The 18,829-nt window shown below is 42.8% G+C and overlaps 2 protein-coding genes across 4 annotated transcripts; both read left to right on the top strand.

Annotated features, from left to right (window-relative positions):
• Positions 1-1,682: 1,682 nt before the first annotated feature.
• LOC121578399 (ephrin type-A receptor 2) lies at positions 1,683-15,874 on the top strand. Of its 3 annotated transcripts, none has more exons than XM_041892759.2 (15): positions 1,683-1,839; positions 4,198-4,265; positions 5,640-6,279; positions 10,316-10,471; positions 10,715-11,175; positions 11,327-11,504; positions 11,631-11,733; positions 12,169-12,224; positions 12,341-12,466; positions 12,573-12,758; positions 13,040-13,311; positions 13,555-13,704; positions 14,022-14,215; positions 14,333-14,488; positions 14,912-15,874. In XM_041892759.2, the coding sequence occupies exons 1-15, from the start codon at positions 1,755-1,757 to the stop codon at positions 15,030-15,032; spliced, it is 2,952 nt and encodes a 983-aa protein (XP_041748693.1). In that variant the 5' UTR covers positions 1,683-1,754; the 3' UTR covers positions 15,033-15,874. The 3 variants fall into 3 exon arrangements, with proteins under 3 accessions (XP_041748693.1, XP_041748694.1, XP_041748692.1); XM_041892760.2 differs by having other exon boundaries at positions 13,037-13,311; positions 14,354-14,488; XM_041892758.2 differs by having other exon boundaries at positions 13,037-13,311.
• Positions 15,875-17,280: 1,406 nt separating this feature from the next.
• LOC121578727 (heat shock protein beta-7) lies at positions 17,281-18,401 on the top strand. The gene is made up of 3 exons (XM_041893114.1): positions 17,281-17,484; positions 17,711-17,844; positions 17,981-18,401. Exons 1-3 carry the CDS (start codon positions 17,469-17,471, stop codon positions 18,119-18,121), a joined length of 291 nt encoding a protein of 96 aa, XP_041749048.1. The 5' UTR covers positions 17,281-17,468; the 3' UTR covers positions 18,122-18,401.
• Positions 18,402-18,829: the final 428 nt, after the last annotated feature.

Here is an 18,829-nt window from a genome sequence, read left to right as displayed (position 1 = left end):
ATAATTGAATGGTGAAATTTGCCAGCCAACCAGCCAACCAGCCAACCAGAAAAGCAAGGTGAAGCAATTCAGGCATTCTTGAACAGAAACATTATTTTAGAAGTTGAAAAATGGATGTGATGACATCATGCGTCCTGGTTGAGATAATACAAATAATATTTTAAAAGTTGAAAAATTGATGTGATGACATCATGTGTGTGGTCCTCTGTAGCTCAGCTGGTAGAGCACGGCGCTTGAAACGCCAAGGTAGTGGGTTCGATCCCCGGGACCACCCATACACAAAAATGTATGCACGCATGACTGTAAGTCGCTTTGGATAAAAGCGTCTGCTAAATGGCATATTATTATTTATTATTATGTGCCCCCCCCCCCCCCACACACACACCTTCAAATTATCAATCATAATCTATTTGAAAAACACTGTTTCCATCATCATTTGTCGCAATAAAGAAAGTTTGACAAAAGAAAAATCCACCCCTGTCGAACAGATAAAAATGTTGTAGATCTTCAGAAAATATCTCCTATATCCACCGTTTTCATTACACATTTCGCAATAAAACATTTTGCGACATTGCTTTTGTCTAATAAACCTGGGTCAATGTAAACCTGCCTAGTAATGATATACAGGCTCTTATTCTCTCTACATGTTCTATCAAGTGAGCTCAACAGGACCTCCATGTGTGTTTATGGTGCGTCGTAACAGGGATGAATCATGTTATATATGCATTCTGGTGTAATGACTGACAGTCTGCATTCTTCAAGCACGGCCCAAAATACACTATTATAGTCCAATGAGCACTTAACTTGCTAATCAATTTTTACCCAACAATGTTTATTCCATCTGTTGTATGATTCATGTCCATGTATGGTAACATAAGACAAGACAATATCTGTTTTCTTCAGTTGATTTTTCCATGTCTTTGTGAGGATGGCTGTCTGTGTTTGGCTCTCAGCTCAAGGGGCTCTCCTGTCCAAGTACACGCAGCTCCACAAAGAGGACATGACTCTGAAATTCCTTCAGATAAGAGTTGCTAGGTGATGCCATTATTCATGCCTTTTTTGTGTCCCTATATTCATACCCAAATTCTGAGGTTCTTTATCAAGACTGTCTCATTAGTAGTCATATATTCATACCAGTCCACCCCCCACTTGACCCCTCCCTTTCCTAGCGTGGGAAAGATGAATTGTTGAAGATTCTTCCAGCTATTTGTAAGTCTGTCCTCCAGCTTGCTAATTTTTCAGAATTCTAACACATGCCAAGATGATCCTAAGAAAAAAACAATGGTTTCTTGACTCTCATGTTCTCTCTTACTGTACTAATAGTAGGTGAGAAGACAAGTTGTCATGTTATAAATCATGTTATTACTATTGATAAGAATATAATACAGATATAATACATATTCAATCAACACTATTTTGGGGCAGAATAGTCTGTTTGTGTGTGTGTATGTACAAAAAGACAGCACACTATTGTTAATTTCATCAAAAAGCAAAATGTTCGAGGGATAGCCTACAGTCATTTAACTGAATACACATCCTCTCTGCGCAGGTAGTACAGAGTCTAATGACTTGACCCTACCCCTTCAGCATACCATATATGGATTGGGCCCACATTCCAAAGGCGGAGCTCATGACGCCACATGTTTCTCAATGGGACTTTCGGCTGTACCAAGGGCAGTAGACGATAGCGCTCACAGAAATTCGGCGATATTACGAGATCCGCACACAGAGGAATTCCCGTCAAAGTTAAAGAAATGGATTTCCGTCGTATTCGTTGTTATTCTTTGTTTTTGTATGTATTTATTAACCATGTATTTATTACTCTTCAATCGAAAGAACGTAAGTAGAATATTTTTCGTTTTAAAATGGGTTTGTAAAGAGCAATGCTTTGTGGCCCCACATGGTTGTGAGGTTTTATGAGTTGTGGGATTGGGTTGTGACATGGCATTCTTGTAATAGTATTGTGTATATTACAGTGTTAATACAGTGTTAACTTCAGCTTTTCTCCTCCAATATTTTTTATTTCCATTTCAGTGCATTCTTATTCCTATGATAACTTGTCAATATGGGGAAAGACCCCTTCCATAGGCTATTGAACAATATTTAATGTACGGTTTGTTCAGTTTCCTGATGAAGATGATTGTAAGTTCTCTAGAAATTGTCTAAGAATTAGCCTTTGTTGACTTAAAGAAAAGAAAGTCAGTAAATTGTACACAGCAAAATCAGAAGTGTTAAACTCGCTGTAGTGTTCATTTTAACACTTTTGCAGTGTGTATATGCATCCACTCTCAACAAAGTGATTTTCACACTTTAAAAAGTGTTAAAATGTTAACATTTAGACAGTGTTTCTGTAACCCTATACAGAGTAGAAAATTAAGACTGGCTGTATGAAATTCACAATACACTGGAGTGAACTAATTAGTATTTCAATCTACTCTGGAGTAGAGTAAAGCCCTCTACAGAGGGCTACAGCTGTGGTCCTCTGTAGCTCAATTGGTAGAGCACGGCGCTTGTAACGCCAGGGTAGTGGGTTCGATCCCCGGGACCACCCATATGTAAAAAAGTAATGCGCACATGACTGTAAGTCACTTTGGATGAAAGCGTCTGCTAGATGGCATATTATATTATCAATATAATGAAATGGTTTATGGAAGAAAGACACATTTTCATATTTCCCAGGGTGCCTTTTTTGGGGGGTGAATTGTAGAGTTACCACCCATGAATGTATTTGTTAGTGACACAGACATGGTTGTTGAATGTTTTCTTTTAAAATGTCTTTCACCAAATGAGTTTGTGGGTGAATGTCATCATTACAATTCAACTCTGACAATATACATTACATATATCATACATATACCTTACTTTGATGGCCTAGTTTTATCCTAACTCAGTGGTGTTAGGAAACTCCTGCGTTACAGGCCACATCAGGCCTGCAAGTCAGGTAGCTTAGTGGTTAAGCTTAGTAGCTTGGTTAAGAGCATTGTGCCAGTAATTGAAAGGTCGCTGGTTCTAATCCCCGAGCTGACTAAGTGAAAAATCTGTCGATGAGCCCTTGAGCAAGGCACTTAACCCTAATTGCCCATGTAAGTCGCACTGGATAAGAATGACTAAAATGTAAATTATGCTGGCTTGCAAAGTGATGTGTAATTCCTATTGGAATCCAGACATAGTTAGAATATTCAACAGTTGTAATTTTTATTTGCCTGCATTCAGAATGACTCAAGATAATGGAAATTGATAAATGAGACTACCTAAACCATTTAAACTGGAACAACCATTTCAGTAATGAGTGCAATAAATCAAACTAACGGATATCTTTGGCTTTGTGTAGCATAACATTCATAAATCAACCAATGTACATGCAAAAATACAGATATTAAAAACAATCCCAAAAAATCTACCCACAGTAGAGCATGCTGGGAAATATGATAATGATGGGCATGGTTTTGATCGGACTGTTTTACTCACCACAGTGTAAAACAATAACTCTGGTTATTAACACTAACATTGGGGGTTCTTTTACACAACTGAGAGTGAATTTAACTCCTGAATCAACACTAGAAATGTAACAATTGATGTGTAGACTATCTTGGCTACTTCAAACATGCAGTAATGATCATTTTCAGTATTCTTCATTTATAAAACTAGGTAATATTGGTATTTGATCATGATTAAAGAAGGAATATTACTCTGCATGGTTATAACTTATAAGAAGCTTTTAGTTTCAATATTGGAGTGGACAGGATCTTGTCCTGAAGAAAGGGGAGATAGGAGTGTAGGCTGTGTCGGACTTGCATTGGTTCTTAGGGACGATCCCAACTATTTTCACTCCCTTTATCATGCTTTTTAACTTCCCACGCTTTTCTCAGCTTTCTTCATCCAAACACGTAATAATTAATAGTTGACAGCTTATTTGATCAGGTTTGTCATGCCAGGGCATGTCCTCTTCAAAGCCGTGGATGGCATGATATTGGACCTATTCGGGGAATCTAGTTCTGGCTATTTCTAGCAGGCTACTGTAATAATTGTTGGCTCAGAGAAACTAAATCACTTTGATAATCCAGTTGTAGAGTAGTATTACTTGTCCATTGCTAATTATATTGCTAATTACACATGTTCAATTGCTTATAAACACCTTATGTCCTCATATGAATTAAGAATGTTTACTAATAGTGCTCTCTATTTGTCTCTCTGTAGAGGTGTTGCTGGATATGAAAGCTTCTGGGGGAGAGTTGGGCTGGTTGCCCTGGCCACATGAAGAAGGGGTGAGTAGTTATATCATAAAGTGAGAAATTGCTGTAGTCTAACCAGATGGTTGATTAGGCCTCAAAAAAGTGTATTGATTGTAAGATGTATTTCCCCTACTAGTACACAAATGGTGGTAAACATAGGCTAGATGTCACACAATGTTGATTCCAAGCCACATTTTAAGTAGCATAACTTGTGCTTTCCAGAGGAATAGAATGCAAGCTATCTTCTCCGCTCTCATTCCTTCAGAATAGTTTTCTGGGAAAGATGGAATGATTGGCAGCTCACAAAGTTAGCCTTCACTGGTTTTAAGAGCTGCATCTGAATGTACATTTTCTTGCATAGAGCCAACAGGTTATAATTCCTACAGTACTTTTTTTATAAAGTGGCGATATAAATGTGGGAGGTTCCTGTCAGACAGTGTGGAACATAAGACTGAGGGAATGAGAAATGAAGGGAGATGGGTTGTGTGGGAGAGAGGCATCCCTCTATCTATAGTTGTGTGGTTGAGTGTCTAAAAAAAGCAACAGGACGTGGTCAGTGGCAGTGTGCAGACTGCTTTTCTTTTGTGACCATGAGGTTTACAGCTCGTCCAATGCATTCTATTGGATTTCCCCCTATTTTATGATGTTTATCCATTCTCACCAAACTTCCTCAAACTTTTGAAACACATTTCAATTTGACTTTGGAGTGGAAGTTTTAAGAATGCACATTGTCCTTGTCTTTGATCTATATCTATCTTCTCTTCCTTCGCACACTCTGAGTTTCTCTCCTACTGTTGTCCCAAGTCCACAAAACAGACGTGGAATAAAGCCAATGAATATGCCTTTATGGAAGCCGTCTGAGGTGTTAAAATAATTAATGATGGATATTATTTTAAAGCCCTGTGCTTAATTAATGGATGCCTTTAAATACTGCTACCAGGCAAGCATTTCCTTATTTTGTCTCTCTTAAAACAGACTTAATTGCAGCCAATATCACTGCCATGTCTTTTCCATGCGCCTATAAAAAAACATTTAACTGCCATAATGCTTGGTATTGAGTATAAAGAGTATTGGTTTTAGTGTTATGTCTGCCTCACACAGGCACCCACATCTGTTTGTGGAAACCACCCACGTAGTGAGCACGGCACATGTCCAGATCAAATCCTTCCCTGGCGTGTGGAAAAAAGTAGCAGGAAATTAAGCTTGAGCATTTATAGGCTTTTCAGCAGGCAAACAGTGGTTTCATGGATAAAACAGAAAATTGATCCTTGACGAGAACAGAACCCCCTTAACGTTATTGTAATTCTCTTAAACCCCCCCCATTCCCTCACTTTTTGTGTCTTGCTAACAGTGGCCCTTGTCCTGTACATTGTGTTAAACTAAACCTCTGTTCTCTCTCTGTTTCAGTGGGAGATAGTTCAGACAGTGGTGAATGGCTCCCTCCTCTACACCTACAGTGTGTGTAACATCGACGCGGGTGAGCAGGACAACTGGCTCCGGACCACCTTCATCCAGCGGCGCCCAGGGACCACCCGCGTCTCTGTGGAGCTGCGCTTCGTCATGCGGGACTGCAACACCTTCGACGGCGCCTCGCTCGCCTGCAAAGAGACCTTCAACCTGCACATGTCCGAGGCTGATGCTGACGTGGGTACCATCTTCCGTAAGGGCCAGTTCCGCAAAGTGGCCACCATCGCGCCGGACGAAATCACGAGAGGCCGCGGTGCGCTGAAGATCAACGTGGAGACACGGGCAGTGGCCCCTCTATCCAGGAAGGGTTTCTACCTGGCCTTCCAGGACATGGGGGCGTGTGTGGCACTGCTCTCTGTGAGAGTGTACTACAAGACGTGTCCGTCCACCGTGCAGAGCCTGGCCGCCTTCCCAGAGACGGTGGCGGACGCCCTGAGGGAGGTGGAGGGAACATGTGTGGAGAACGCCGTGAGCCAGAACACCCCACGCATCTACTGCACAGCTGAGGGAGAGTGGGTGGTGCCCGTGAGACAGTGCCAATGCCGCGCAGGCTATGAAGCTGTCGGAGACTCCTGCCAAGGTAAGACTACAGCCAGGCTTCACATAATGCATCTCTCCACACACCCCAATAATGCATCTCTCCACACACCCCAACCCCCTACCTGTTGTAGTGTTGGCCTAAAACAGGCCCTGTTGTATTGGGCGTTAGTTTTAAACAGTAGCTGTGTTTAGAGCACAGGGCCTAACCACCACCCTGGCTGGGTTTGAGAAATGACTGCATGGGAATGTTAATTGTAGTTTCTTCAGTGATTTCAAACACCTCACAAACAAAACCAGTGCATTTTTCTGGTGAACTAGGTCAGATATAGAAGGATTTATAGGAATGAATTTAGAGAAAACAGGGGAAGGTATTTGGACATATTTTTGTTTGTTTTGTTTTGATTAAGTGGCTCTCTATAACAGCAATAACACTGGCAGAGTTTTAGGATTTTAACACTATTTCCAAACATATTATGGGAGAGGAACAGAGAGAGGGACTGTCTGGGAGAATGTGGCAGAGATAAAAAAAAGCATAGAGGAAGTCTTTGAACGTTTTGACTGCGGTTAAGAGGTCTCCTGGTAATCTTACCTGTTGCTGTTGGCCAACACATTCTTTCCACTGTGTTTGTCTCTCATACTTAGGGATGGGGTGGGTGAGGAGGATACTGTTTTATGGACAAGGGAAACCTGACTATAGAAGCATGAGGCTTAAAAGTGTGTTTGTTGTTTAAAAATGTGCAAATGCTTATAAAACGTCCAGTCAGATTTTTTGAGGCGAGGGGACTGGTAGAATGAGAGACATTAGCATGTTTAAATGTTCTATTTGAGAAAGACACTGAGTATGCCTAGAAAGAACACACTACGGTAATGTATTGGAATTGAAATGGGATGTTTGCTCACATTGTTTGTATGGAAGTTGCAATCTCTTTGGTATTCCGGGGTGTGGTGTGTTGAGCTATCAGGAGGAAACATGGGAGGGAGGAGGGAGGGAGGAACATTATATGACTGTATGCTCAGTGAACTGTGGGGATTTCTGAAAGGAATTCTTTCACCCTCACGTCACCTCCCGTACTGATTGACTAAGGAGAGCAGTGTGACTCGATGTGCCAACTGAATAGTACCTGAGTGTTGTGTCTTCTCCACACAGCTATTTGTGTGCGCCCGTAGCCATGGTTGCGGTGAACCACAGATTACAGGGACTGTGCCGTCACGCCCATCTCAGTCAGGAAGGGTATACTGAGTCAGTCTGTGGTTTATGACGGACAAGAGGCTCCCTTGTTGTACCGCCAGAGATCCTGGTCATCTTGAATGGCAGAACTAGTTGGATTGTATCTCTTTTACTCCATATTACAGTAGTATATAGACCAGAGGTATTCAACTCTTACCCTACGAGGTCTGGAGCCTGCTGGTTTTCTGTTCTACCTGATAATGAATTGCACACACCTGGTGTCCCAGGTCTAAATCAGTCCCTGAACAATGAAAAACTGCAGTGGAACTGGCTTCGAGGTCCAGAGTTGAGATTGAAGGATATGGACCATTAGTACAGTATTTAGGCCAGGTAACCAATTTAGCTCATAGTTTGACATATCGTTACCTTACAACAGAGAAGAGACATTTCCATTTATCTTAACATTGAGAAAGTAGTCCACCATAGCTCCAAGCCTGAGGAACAGTACTTCAAAGGGGCCGATAGTTCCAGGCGAAGGGGGAAGGCCAAGCTCAGGAATGTTCCAGGTCCATGACCGTTGGCAGAGGCAGAGGCAGAAAACCCCACCTGAAGCGGAAGTTGGCAGGGAGTCCTGGAGAGGATAAGGGAATATTTTAATACCAGGAAAAAGTCAGATTCCAAACCCTGCTGGACAACCTTGTGATCAGGATACAGGAAACATGTTTTTGTCACCTTTGTAAAGAAAAAAGAGAGAGGTTATTGTACAGCAGTTGTCATAACGCCTCAAAGCCTGAGGCCAATACTTCCAAAAAACTAAATTAGGGCATTTTGGGGGGAAACTCAATTGTCATAATACCTATAGAGCCCTGGGCCAAAAATCTAATGTCCAGAAAATTGCCAAAAAGGGTTGACATGACAAACCTGTTCAGTTAATTATTACACTGATTCATGACACTGAGTCATATCCTAATTCTCTGTGTAGTCAAGCAGAAACACGTTCCTGTCCATGATAAGGGATTTATGAGATTTCACTGAAGGTCCTCTAGAGAACATCCGCTGGGAACGAGGAATTAAAGGGGAATGTTGGGCCAGGCTGACTCAAATAAGCAGGTTGTCTGTGACTCTGTGTGAAGTCTTGAGGGAGGGGAGTTAGTGGATAGTTGGTGGTCGCATGAGAGGTTGGTTAGTTAGATGCATGGGACCGCCGGGTGCTTACTTAGGTGTGGAGTGTAATTTAGTCAAGAGGATTAGTGTGGAGCAACAGGACAGCTTTTAGAGGATGACATGCCCTGCTTCACTCCATTCATCCGGTCGTTAACACACACAACGAGCTCTTTAATCCTTGTTCCCACTCGTTAGAACAATGGGCCGACACAAAGAGCAAAACACATATTCAATTAATAGAAGCATTACTGCCACTAGAACTCCATTCATTCATAAAGAGCACCACCGCACATAAAGAGATTGACCAGGACAATGTGAGGAATTATTTCAGGCCAAGATCCCACTTTTAGTGAGGCATTATTTGAGTCAGATATTTTCATGTCCTTAGTTTGTAAGAATATTTAAAAAATGACACTCTTAACACAATGCATCAATAACAAACAACCACATTAGTACATGTGTAATAACACAAATATCTTTCAAATACTTTTTAGTCCGCTTAAGTTTTACCCACTGAGATTTTAACATTCCCAGGGTGATCTTGAAAGATTTCTCTCATGCCACTGATATATGCAGCGCACATGCCACCATTTTAGGGCTCTAATGATTAAACGCAATTTATTTATGGCACCACTCAATCCAATCCCAGTCACAATAGATGAATAGGGGTGGGGGTGCGTTGATACGTGACAGGAGTCCTGCTGCTCCTTCTCCAGATGAAATAAGCTGGCCTCCTTTTCTTATGCGTGAGGGGCCCTATACACCCCCACACTCCCCGGGTGACTCCCCAGAGAGAACTTCTGTTGGTACTTTAGACCCTAACCCCATCCCCCATACATCCATCTATTCATCTCAATCCCCCCTACTCAAACTCAAAACTTGTCCCCATTCTTCTATTGTGGGGCTGGTTGTAACGCAAAGGTCCTTCGGCCATAGTGGTTAAGTCACCGGCAGATCCCTCTTGTCCATCACAGTTCACCCTCTTCCCTATAGAGGCCAGATGAAAGACTGATCCCCTGGGGAGACATGAGAATAAAGGGAGAGAGAGGAGATAGCTCAAAGGAGCCATTCTTACATGTTCTTAAAGTAAACAGTCTTCATTCCCATCGATCCCACACAAAAAACGTGCGTTTAGGCTCCAACAACACGGTCGGTCTACAACATCTCCCCTCTAGCAGTTCTTCCTCCAGACTTCCTCTCCCCTTGTTCCATCCTGGCATGTTGTCATTTGCCATCAGAGGAAGCAAGGGAGGAAGGAAGCAAAACTTTATACTTGCATTCCTTGCATCCTGGTTTCTGTCCAATACACACACACACACACACACACACACACACACACACACACATATACACACACACATACACATTAACCCCCACAAGCTCCTCAAACAATAACCACATCTGCATTCACAGTGCTGATTTTATAGTTCAAACGGGATGGGAAGGACAGAGTGATTATCTGCTGTATTTAGTGTTTCCATGGCATCCAGTTGACAGTGTGACTTGAGGATGGAAATTGAGTTGAAAAGGACAAGTGGAAGCAAATCGTCAGGAAAATCCTATTCCATTCTGTTTAAATACAAAGGTTTGGTTACAATTTAACCACAACCTGAGTTTCCTTCCAAACCCCAGGGCACTGACAGAGATACCGTTTTATTGTATTGTAACTGAATCACTCTTGTCCCATTGTGTGTGTCTATACATAGAATACTAGAACTAATAAGCACCCTCCTTTCTCTTTCAGCGTGTGCGCCAGGCTCCTATAAAGCATCCATGTCCAGTGAGTCCTGTAAGGTTTGTCCGGAGAATACTGAGCCATCTACAGCCGGCGCCCCCCTTTGTCCATGTATGGAGGGATTCTACCGCTCCCCATCAGACCCTCTTACGTCAGCCTGCTCTGGTAAGAACCATGGCCAGATAGTCGGCTACAGCAAGGCGTATCACTAACAAAGGGTTAGCCACTTCTATGGCCTTTCCTTCAATGATTCTGTGTCCAACCCATGGTTACCTCATACCCTCATACAATACATTGTCTTATATCATCATCATGGTTGATAGAGGGATCTGAGTATTGTTCATTGGGTGTATTAGCATGTTGGAATGTCTCATAATAACTCTGTCTACTGTTTGCCTCCTCCTTTAGCCCCGCCCAGTGCTCCTCGTGACCTGGCCTCCACCACTCTGTCAGCGGAGGGCAGGCTGCAGCTGTCCTGGAGCCCACCGCTGGTGACAGGAGACCGCCGGGACATCTGCTACAGCGTGGTGTGTGAGCGCTGCGCCGGGGCCCTGTGTGTGCCCTGTGGGGAGAAGATCCGCTTCGAGCCCAGCCCCACGGACCTCCAGGACACTGTGGTGACTGTCAGCGAGCTGGAACCCCACCTCAACTACACGTTCACTGTAGAGGCCCGCAGCGGAGTGTCCCAGTACAGCAGCCAGAGACCCAGCAGCACCATCACCACCGCTCTGCACTTCACTGATCCCCCCAAGGTGACGTCCATCCGTCTGGATGAGCAGAGCCCCACCACTCTGTCTCTGTCTTGGGCTCTGTCCCGCCGAGCACCATCCCACATCAACCACCGCTACGAACTCATGTACCGCAGGAAGGTAAGACAGACATAGGCACACTTCACTCCTCTCGCTTTCTCTTCCATCTCTCCATGTCAGTCCAACATGAAACACAGCATATCTAATAGTATTAGTATATCTCTATAGTGAATCCCTTCTCAGTGCTCCTCTCTCTCTCTGTCCCGTGCAGGAGGACGACAGTGAGCGTGATGTCACTACATACACAGTCCTGGTTCTTGAGAAGAGTTCGGTGCAGATCAGTGACCTCTCCCCTGGCACGGCCTACGTGTTCAGAGTCCAGGCTCTCAGCCCAGAGGGAAAACCAGGGAGCTACAGCATGGAGCATGAGTTCAAGACCCTGCCCATTGGTAAGTGCCCTAGAAACTGGAGACTGTTCGTCTCCACACTATCTTTTTCTCCAACATCCAGACAATATGTTTTTTGCCATTTGAGTGTGTTGTGGTCTAACTGTGTTCTTTGTGGTTGTATTTCAGCGGAGTCTCAGATCCAGAACAACTCCACGGTGGTCATGGGAGCCGTAGTAGGAGGAGGAATCATGCTGCTTGTTGTCGTAGTCGTTCTACTGCTACACAAACGGTTAGAACACACTACTGCTATCATATCCCCCTGTCCTAAGATAGTATATAATTATGAGTGGCTCACAGGCCAGAGCTGATTGAGAATGTAATGCCATGTCATCTCTAAGATGGTTTTATCAGTAATAGCCAGAGTAGCTGTTGAAAACTGTATCTGGAGCTGACTGAGTCTGTGGCTGAAAATGACCTTGCCCTTCCTGATACGGCAGCCTGCCTGTGATAAAATGGGTTTTAAAAGCATGATGGACACTGTTCAACCCTGAGAGGGGATAGAAGAAATGAAAAGCCACGTCGTGTCTCTAGCTAAACTTGTCTAGACACCACAGGAAGCACGCTCATGGGTCTCTAGGCTATTTAGTTATTGATGCCTTAATATGAATGTCTTAACATTGCGTATTGTCTGACCAACCCTAATAGTTACTGTGCTTCCTAACAGGAGACTGAAATTCCGTCACAGACAGAGATCAGAGGACCCCTACTTCTCCAGTACTGGTAAGAACCACAGCACCCATGAAATATGTACCTATATTAGATGACAGATGTGCCCTACCAAAGAGATGATCTCCCATCTCCACCGCCTTCACTAATTGTCTTTCACACTTCCTCAGATCAACTGAAGCCCCTGAAGACCTACGTTGACCCACACATGTACGAGGACCCCAACACGGCTATCCTGAAGTTTGCCAGTGAGATTAATCCCAGTCTTGTCACTAAGCAAAAAGTAATTGGAGCAGGTAAATGTCAAAACAGTTTACAGTAATATTTTGAACATATCTCTCTGATCCCCTACCCCAAGATGATGTATTAGTATTAATCTCTGTGTGTGTTTCTGTTTCTCAGGAGAGTTTGGTGAGGTGTACCGCGGTCTAATGAAGGCTCCAGGGAGAGGAGAGGTGGCGGTGGCCATCAAGACGTTGAAGCCAGGCTACACAGAGAAGCAGAGGCAGGACTTCCTGAGTGAAGCCAGCATCATGGGCCAGTTCTCCCACCAGAACATAATTCGCCTGGAGGGAGTCGTCACCAAGTGTGAGTCCCTGCTCTTAGACACTGGTAGCGTCTCAAATGACACCCTATGCCCTATATAGTGCACTACTTTTGACTAGACCCCTATGGGCACTAAAGGGAATTGTGTGTCATTTGGGGCGTGGCCACTGACTGACTACGGATTGATCCTCTACTCATTCACTGAATAGTTATTTGTTAGTTATTGTCTAGTAGCATCCATATCTCCCATCTCCTATCCACTGTGCCGCTTTTGTTGACATGAAGAACTAAAATTGCCCCTTTTTATTTATTTCTTCAAGCAGTCAAGCATGCCATGATTGTGACGGAATACATGGAGAATGGGGCACTTGACAACTATCTAAAGGACCATGATGGGGAGATTTCATCATACCAGCTGGTGGGCATGCTGCGTGGCATCGCGGCGGGCATGAAGTACCTCTCTGACATGAGCTACGTGCACCGAGACCTAGCTGCCCGCAACGTTCTGGTCAACAGCAACCTTGAGTGCAAAGTGTCTGACTTTGGCCTGTCCCGTGTGCTGGAAGATGATCCGGAGGGCACCTACACCACCAGCGTGAGTCAAGCTTCCATAGTACTGATGTTAATGTATGGGAACAGAGTGGGGGTATCATAATCTACAATGTGCTATGCAATTTGTAGCCTAGTTATGTCTTTACATACTATGGGGAACAACTGATAAATAATGCCATCAGTGAGCCTTCTAAGCCTTTATATTAGTAATAGCAATACATGCTTCTAGTGAATACATTCCCTTCAGTCTCATTCTTATGATTTCTTCTTGTTGCTGTTCCTTCAGGGAGGGAAGATCCCCATCCGCTGGACCGCCCCAGAGGCCATCGCCTACAGGAAGTTCACCTCGGCCAGCGACGTATGGAGCTTCGGCATCGTCATGTGGGAAGTCATGGCCTTCGGAGAACGACCCTACTGGGACATGAGCAACCATGAGGTAGGTCCTATGCTTAATCTGTCACGTCTGTCACGTTTTAGGGAAATGACAGAGTGCTGTAGGCTTGGTTAAACACAAGGCCTCTGTGATGCATCACCTCTGGGTATTTATCCTGGGTGGATAGTGTTTAAAACAACCCACTCAGGGCCTCTAAGTCAAAATAGTTCCCACAGTCCTCTTCACATAAAACTGTTAGTTAACACAAAACATATTCTTGGAGTCTGTTGGCCTACGGTCCTTAAGACAACAGTGGGCTATATCATAAACACAAGATCTGTGAGAACACGGTCTAAACCCCTCTGCCTCCTCTTCCTCAGGTGATGAAGGCAATTAACGAGGCCTTCCGGCTGCCGGCACCCATGGATTGTCCATCCACCGTTTACCAGCTGATGCTGCAGTGTTGGCTCCAGGATCGCTCCAAACGACCCCGGTTCCCTGACATTGTTAACATCTTGGACAAACTGCTCCGGAGCCCAGAGTCTCTGAAAACCATCGCTGACTTTGATCCCCGGTAAGATGCCAATGAATGAAGCTGATCTCCCCTGGACTTGACAGTTTATCTTGTTCAATCACATACTGTGAATATAACGCTTACTTACCAATATATTTCACTGTTCTTACCACACAGTGTGTCCATCCGCCTCCCCAGCACCAGTGGCTGTGATGGTTCGCCCTTCAGGTCCGTGCCGGAATGGCTGGAGTCCATCAAGATGAGCCAGTACACTGAGAGCTTTGCCTGCGCTGGAATCACAACCATGGAGCAGGTGCTGGCCATGAGGCATGAGTAAGTACTACAGACATGTTCAGTAACCACATGGCACAAATGCATTATCCTCACCACATTGCAGGGCTTAGTTGGCACCCTGCCACATTTGAACATACAGTAAGAGTATTCAGATCTTTGTTAAGCATTTGTTGTCCGGTATGCCACACTCTCATCGATGGAATGCAACACTCTCATTCACTGAATGCTGCACTCAACCCCCCGCCCATCTCATTCCCACCATACCATTCCTCACTGCCCCACCCTCAATAACATAATTGTACTCGGCTCCAACGGAATATATGACTTTGAATATTTTGCTGTGTCATGTCCAAGTAGGAAGTTGCAAATGCAATAATATTTTATGTTCATGTGCTACCAATTGGTTTTAATTTGAAAAACGTTTCCCTAACAACTCCTCTCTTTATCTGTCTTCTCTCTCAGGGACATCAGGAACATTGGCGTGCGGTTACCAGGTCATATGAAGAGAATCGCCTACAGCATCCTTGGACTTAAAGACCAGACCAGCTCACTCAGTGCTTGCAGTACAGTGTTTGCAGTGTGAGACCCCCAACCTGAGATTCCCCAGAATAAGACTGCACTGATCATCTCATTTCACTGTCACACTGAATAGGGAAATGGAACAAGTTGGGTTGAACACGGTTGTACTAATGGTGGAGCTATGCTGCTTTAGACTGGTCAGTGACATGACTGAAGACGACCCTGCCTGCCAGCCACTCAGAAAAGACTGACATGTAAAACATTGAAGTACTTCATGACAAGAGACACTGAGAGATGTGGTAAAAGTAATGTATAAAGAACTCTTTACTGTATAATACTGTATAATGGCAGATAGGAAACTACAGCCTTTGAAAAAGCTGTGTGAGACCTGAGAAGAGGAAGGATGGCTCCACTTTGTATTTTTCTCTCAACTGAAGGTCTGAAAAACAAGAGACATTCAAGCTAAGGCACTCCAGGACCGGGGCTACCTCCTCTTCAAGCACTCACTTATTCGACCAGTGACTTCTGGACTCTTATTAGTTTTATAAAGATTTGAGGCTTTGAAATAACAGAAGGATAGATGAGAATGCCTGTCTACTCAAATGACAGGTTTGTTGTTCTTCGGAATATTTCCGCTCAGGGCAAGAGATCAGATACTTTTTATCTTTCCATTTGATTTTGTAGGTTCCAATCTGTCTGCAATCCACCTCATATACTTTTCTCATACATTTTGAAATAGTATTTTTCTTTAGTTTACAGTTTGTCTCAATCTAGTCTTACAGGGGTTCTTCCATTATTATTTAATATTTATAGTATTTTATATTTATTATATTTGTTTAATTAAAAAGACACTGATCTGGCACATGTTTATAAAAATGTATTTTTCAGTCCAATAAAATCAGTGTTGCCTTGTGACTGAATAACTTGTCTGAATTCAATCAACTAGCAGAAAATACATTTTGGTACATAAAACACATGCAACATTTTGATTTGATTAAAAAGAGGCAAGAATGTTTGATTGAAATAGATCAATTGAAATGGGGTTTTCCTCGACACCCACCCTCCAAATCAAAGTTTATTGGTCGTGTACACATTTTACCAGATAGCAGAGGTGGGACAAAGTCATTGTTATGCAAGTCACAAGTAAGTCTCAAGTCTTTGCCCTCGAGTCCCGAGTCAAGTCGAGTCAAAGATGAGGCAAGTCCCAAGTCGAGTCAAAAGTCAAAGCCATCAAGTCTCAAGTCGAGTCCAAAGTCCTACATTTTAGTTTCGAGTCATTTCAAGTCCTCTTAGCAAGCCTTTGCAAGTCATTACAAGTCCTCGTAGCAAGTCTTCTCGAGTCATAAGGCGCAAGTCCAAGTCAAGTCACGAGTCATTGATGTTAAAGTCCAAGTCGAGTTGCAAGTCTTTGTACATTTTGTCGAGTCGAGTCTGAAGTCATCAAATTCATGACTCGAGTCTGACTCGAGTCCAAGTCACATGACTCGAGTCCACACCTCTGCCAGATAGTATAGCAGGTGCAGTGCAATGCTTATTTTACTAGCTCCTAACAGTGCAGTAAAATGTCAAACAAGTACACAAATAATCCAAAACTAAAATCAAGAAATGTCAGAACGAATCCAATTAACATCCCAAATAACACAGTTAGCTAATACAGTTGTCGATAAGCAGAGTCAGCTTCGATGTCAATTGATGATTGTACCATGGTAGTCTGAAATGTCACATCTCCACTCCACTGTACTTCATCAAATATGCATCATCAGCTACTGAGCCCCTGCTAAATTCCCTCACCCTGTATCTGGGGCTTCATGTTCATTCCTCTTCAATTAACAATTCACTCATAATTTTGAATTGGACAGCAATTACAGAATGTCTCTAAATGTAACATTGAGTATTAACACATACAGTATGTTTATCGATTTAAACGTTCCATATCCACCATGTTTATTTTGCATGAATCTATATACTATCTCAAGCCTTTATTAATGTCCAGCTGTATGAACTAATTGATTATTATCATGAATTTACATTTACATTTTAGTCATTTAGCAGACGCTCTTATCCAGAGTGACTTACAGTTAATGAGTGCATACATTTTTCATAATTTGTACTTCTTCAAAAAGAACATGCAGTTTGTGCTCTGGACGGACCTAAATGGCAAATTAAGATAGATGAATAGAGGAGATAGGGGTGTATGGAACGACAGCCACTGGCCCCCAGCTCTCGTTCTCTCTCCTATGATAAATATTGCACATGGTTATCCAGGCAGCAAAACATTCACCCACCCTGACTCACACACACCAACAAAAACGGACTCCCTCTCACACACAGTACAAAGGACAGTACGCGAGGACAAAAGATAGGGCTGATAGTGGAGCCTGTAGTGGACAGTGAAGTCTCCTCACAGTAATGCATTGGATGGATTAATACAGTGGAAACTACTGAATATTTACAATTTCCACCATTTACCTCCTCACGTCAACTGCACTCAAAATCCTGCATGGAGCGAACTCAAGGTAACTTCACACAATATTTAGGATCTTCCTCACACTGTTCCAACAATAACAACAAACTCGCAGGTCCTTTCTGAAGATTTGTTGTATTATCTGTGCTATGACTAACTTTACAGGAGATATTGATAAGAAATAGAGTGGTTTATGTAATACTACATTGTGGTGAGGATGAAAACTAGCTGCAATGTGAGTGCGCATCTGGGTGACAGAGGATGGCTGTTATTTCCAGACCACTCTCATCCTACGGGAAAGATCCAGTCGATGGGAGACATGTACCTGTTCACAGTGGATGTGAGTGAGTTCTCTCCAGAGGATGTCATCATCACATCGTCAAACAACCTTATAGAAGTCTATGCGGAGAAAGTGAGCTGAAGTTCCGGAACATCAAACACTTGTTGTGTATAAGTTATTGTTGTTACCAAATGTACATCTATTCTTATTTGTTTACCTCACTTTCCTCCTCTTGTCATGTTCTTGTCTCATAATTTGTTCCCACCAGCTAGCAGAGGATGGCACGGTTAGGAACACTTTTGCCCACAAGTGCCAGTTGCCGGGGGACGTGGATCCAATGTCTGTGACAACCTCATTGGAAAAAAGTGGTGACTGTCTGACTCTGACTGTCAAAGCCAGAAGAAATTAGTCTTCCATAGGATGTGGGAGGTGTGGAAAAGTTTAAACACACACACAGCAATCAGGTTGCATTCATTCAGATGATTATATTCAATTAATTATTTTAATTTAATTCACATTAAATTCTAACTTGGGGAATGGGGAGGGGCATAATGTCCCTAGGACAACATCTATTCTTGAATGAGGCCCCTGGGAATGGTGCTCCCCAGTGCCTAATTTTTATATAGGATTTTAATATAGCCGAATGTTATTATTAATTATTTTTATTTTTGTAACTTTGTTTTTGAAATTTTTTAAATAATTTTTTTATTTTATTTTTATTTATTTTTATTTTGGGGGGGATGGATCAGCTTAATATTGCAGATAGATTGTATCTTCTATCAATGTAATTGTCTGCATCACTTCCAATCCCCCATGTTTTTTATATATATACTCCCCTTTATTACTTTTCAACCCCGCCATCCTTTCCCTACTTGGAGTAAATTAGTGAACAACAATGCCCAGGCCTCTACTTCCGGTCTATACTTACTATCTACACCTTATGGACAGAGTTAATTTTGCAATAATTCTATTATATATATATATATATATATATATATATATATATATTTTATATTTTTTTTCTTTGCCCCTGAACTTCTTCTACTCTCAACCTCTCTGATCATTTTCATGATGTCCATCCGGTTTGCTTCTATATGCCATATCTTTCTAACTGTGC

This window comes from Coregonus clupeaformis, chromosome 12 (assembly GCF_020615455.1).
Source record: "Coregonus clupeaformis isolate EN_2021a chromosome 12, ASM2061545v1, whole genome shotgun sequence".
NCBI lineage: Eukaryota > Metazoa > Chordata > Actinopteri > Salmoniformes > Salmonidae > Coregonus > Coregonus clupeaformis.
Note: the sequence above shows the minus strand (reverse complement) of the source record. Positions and strands in the feature narration are given on the sequence as shown.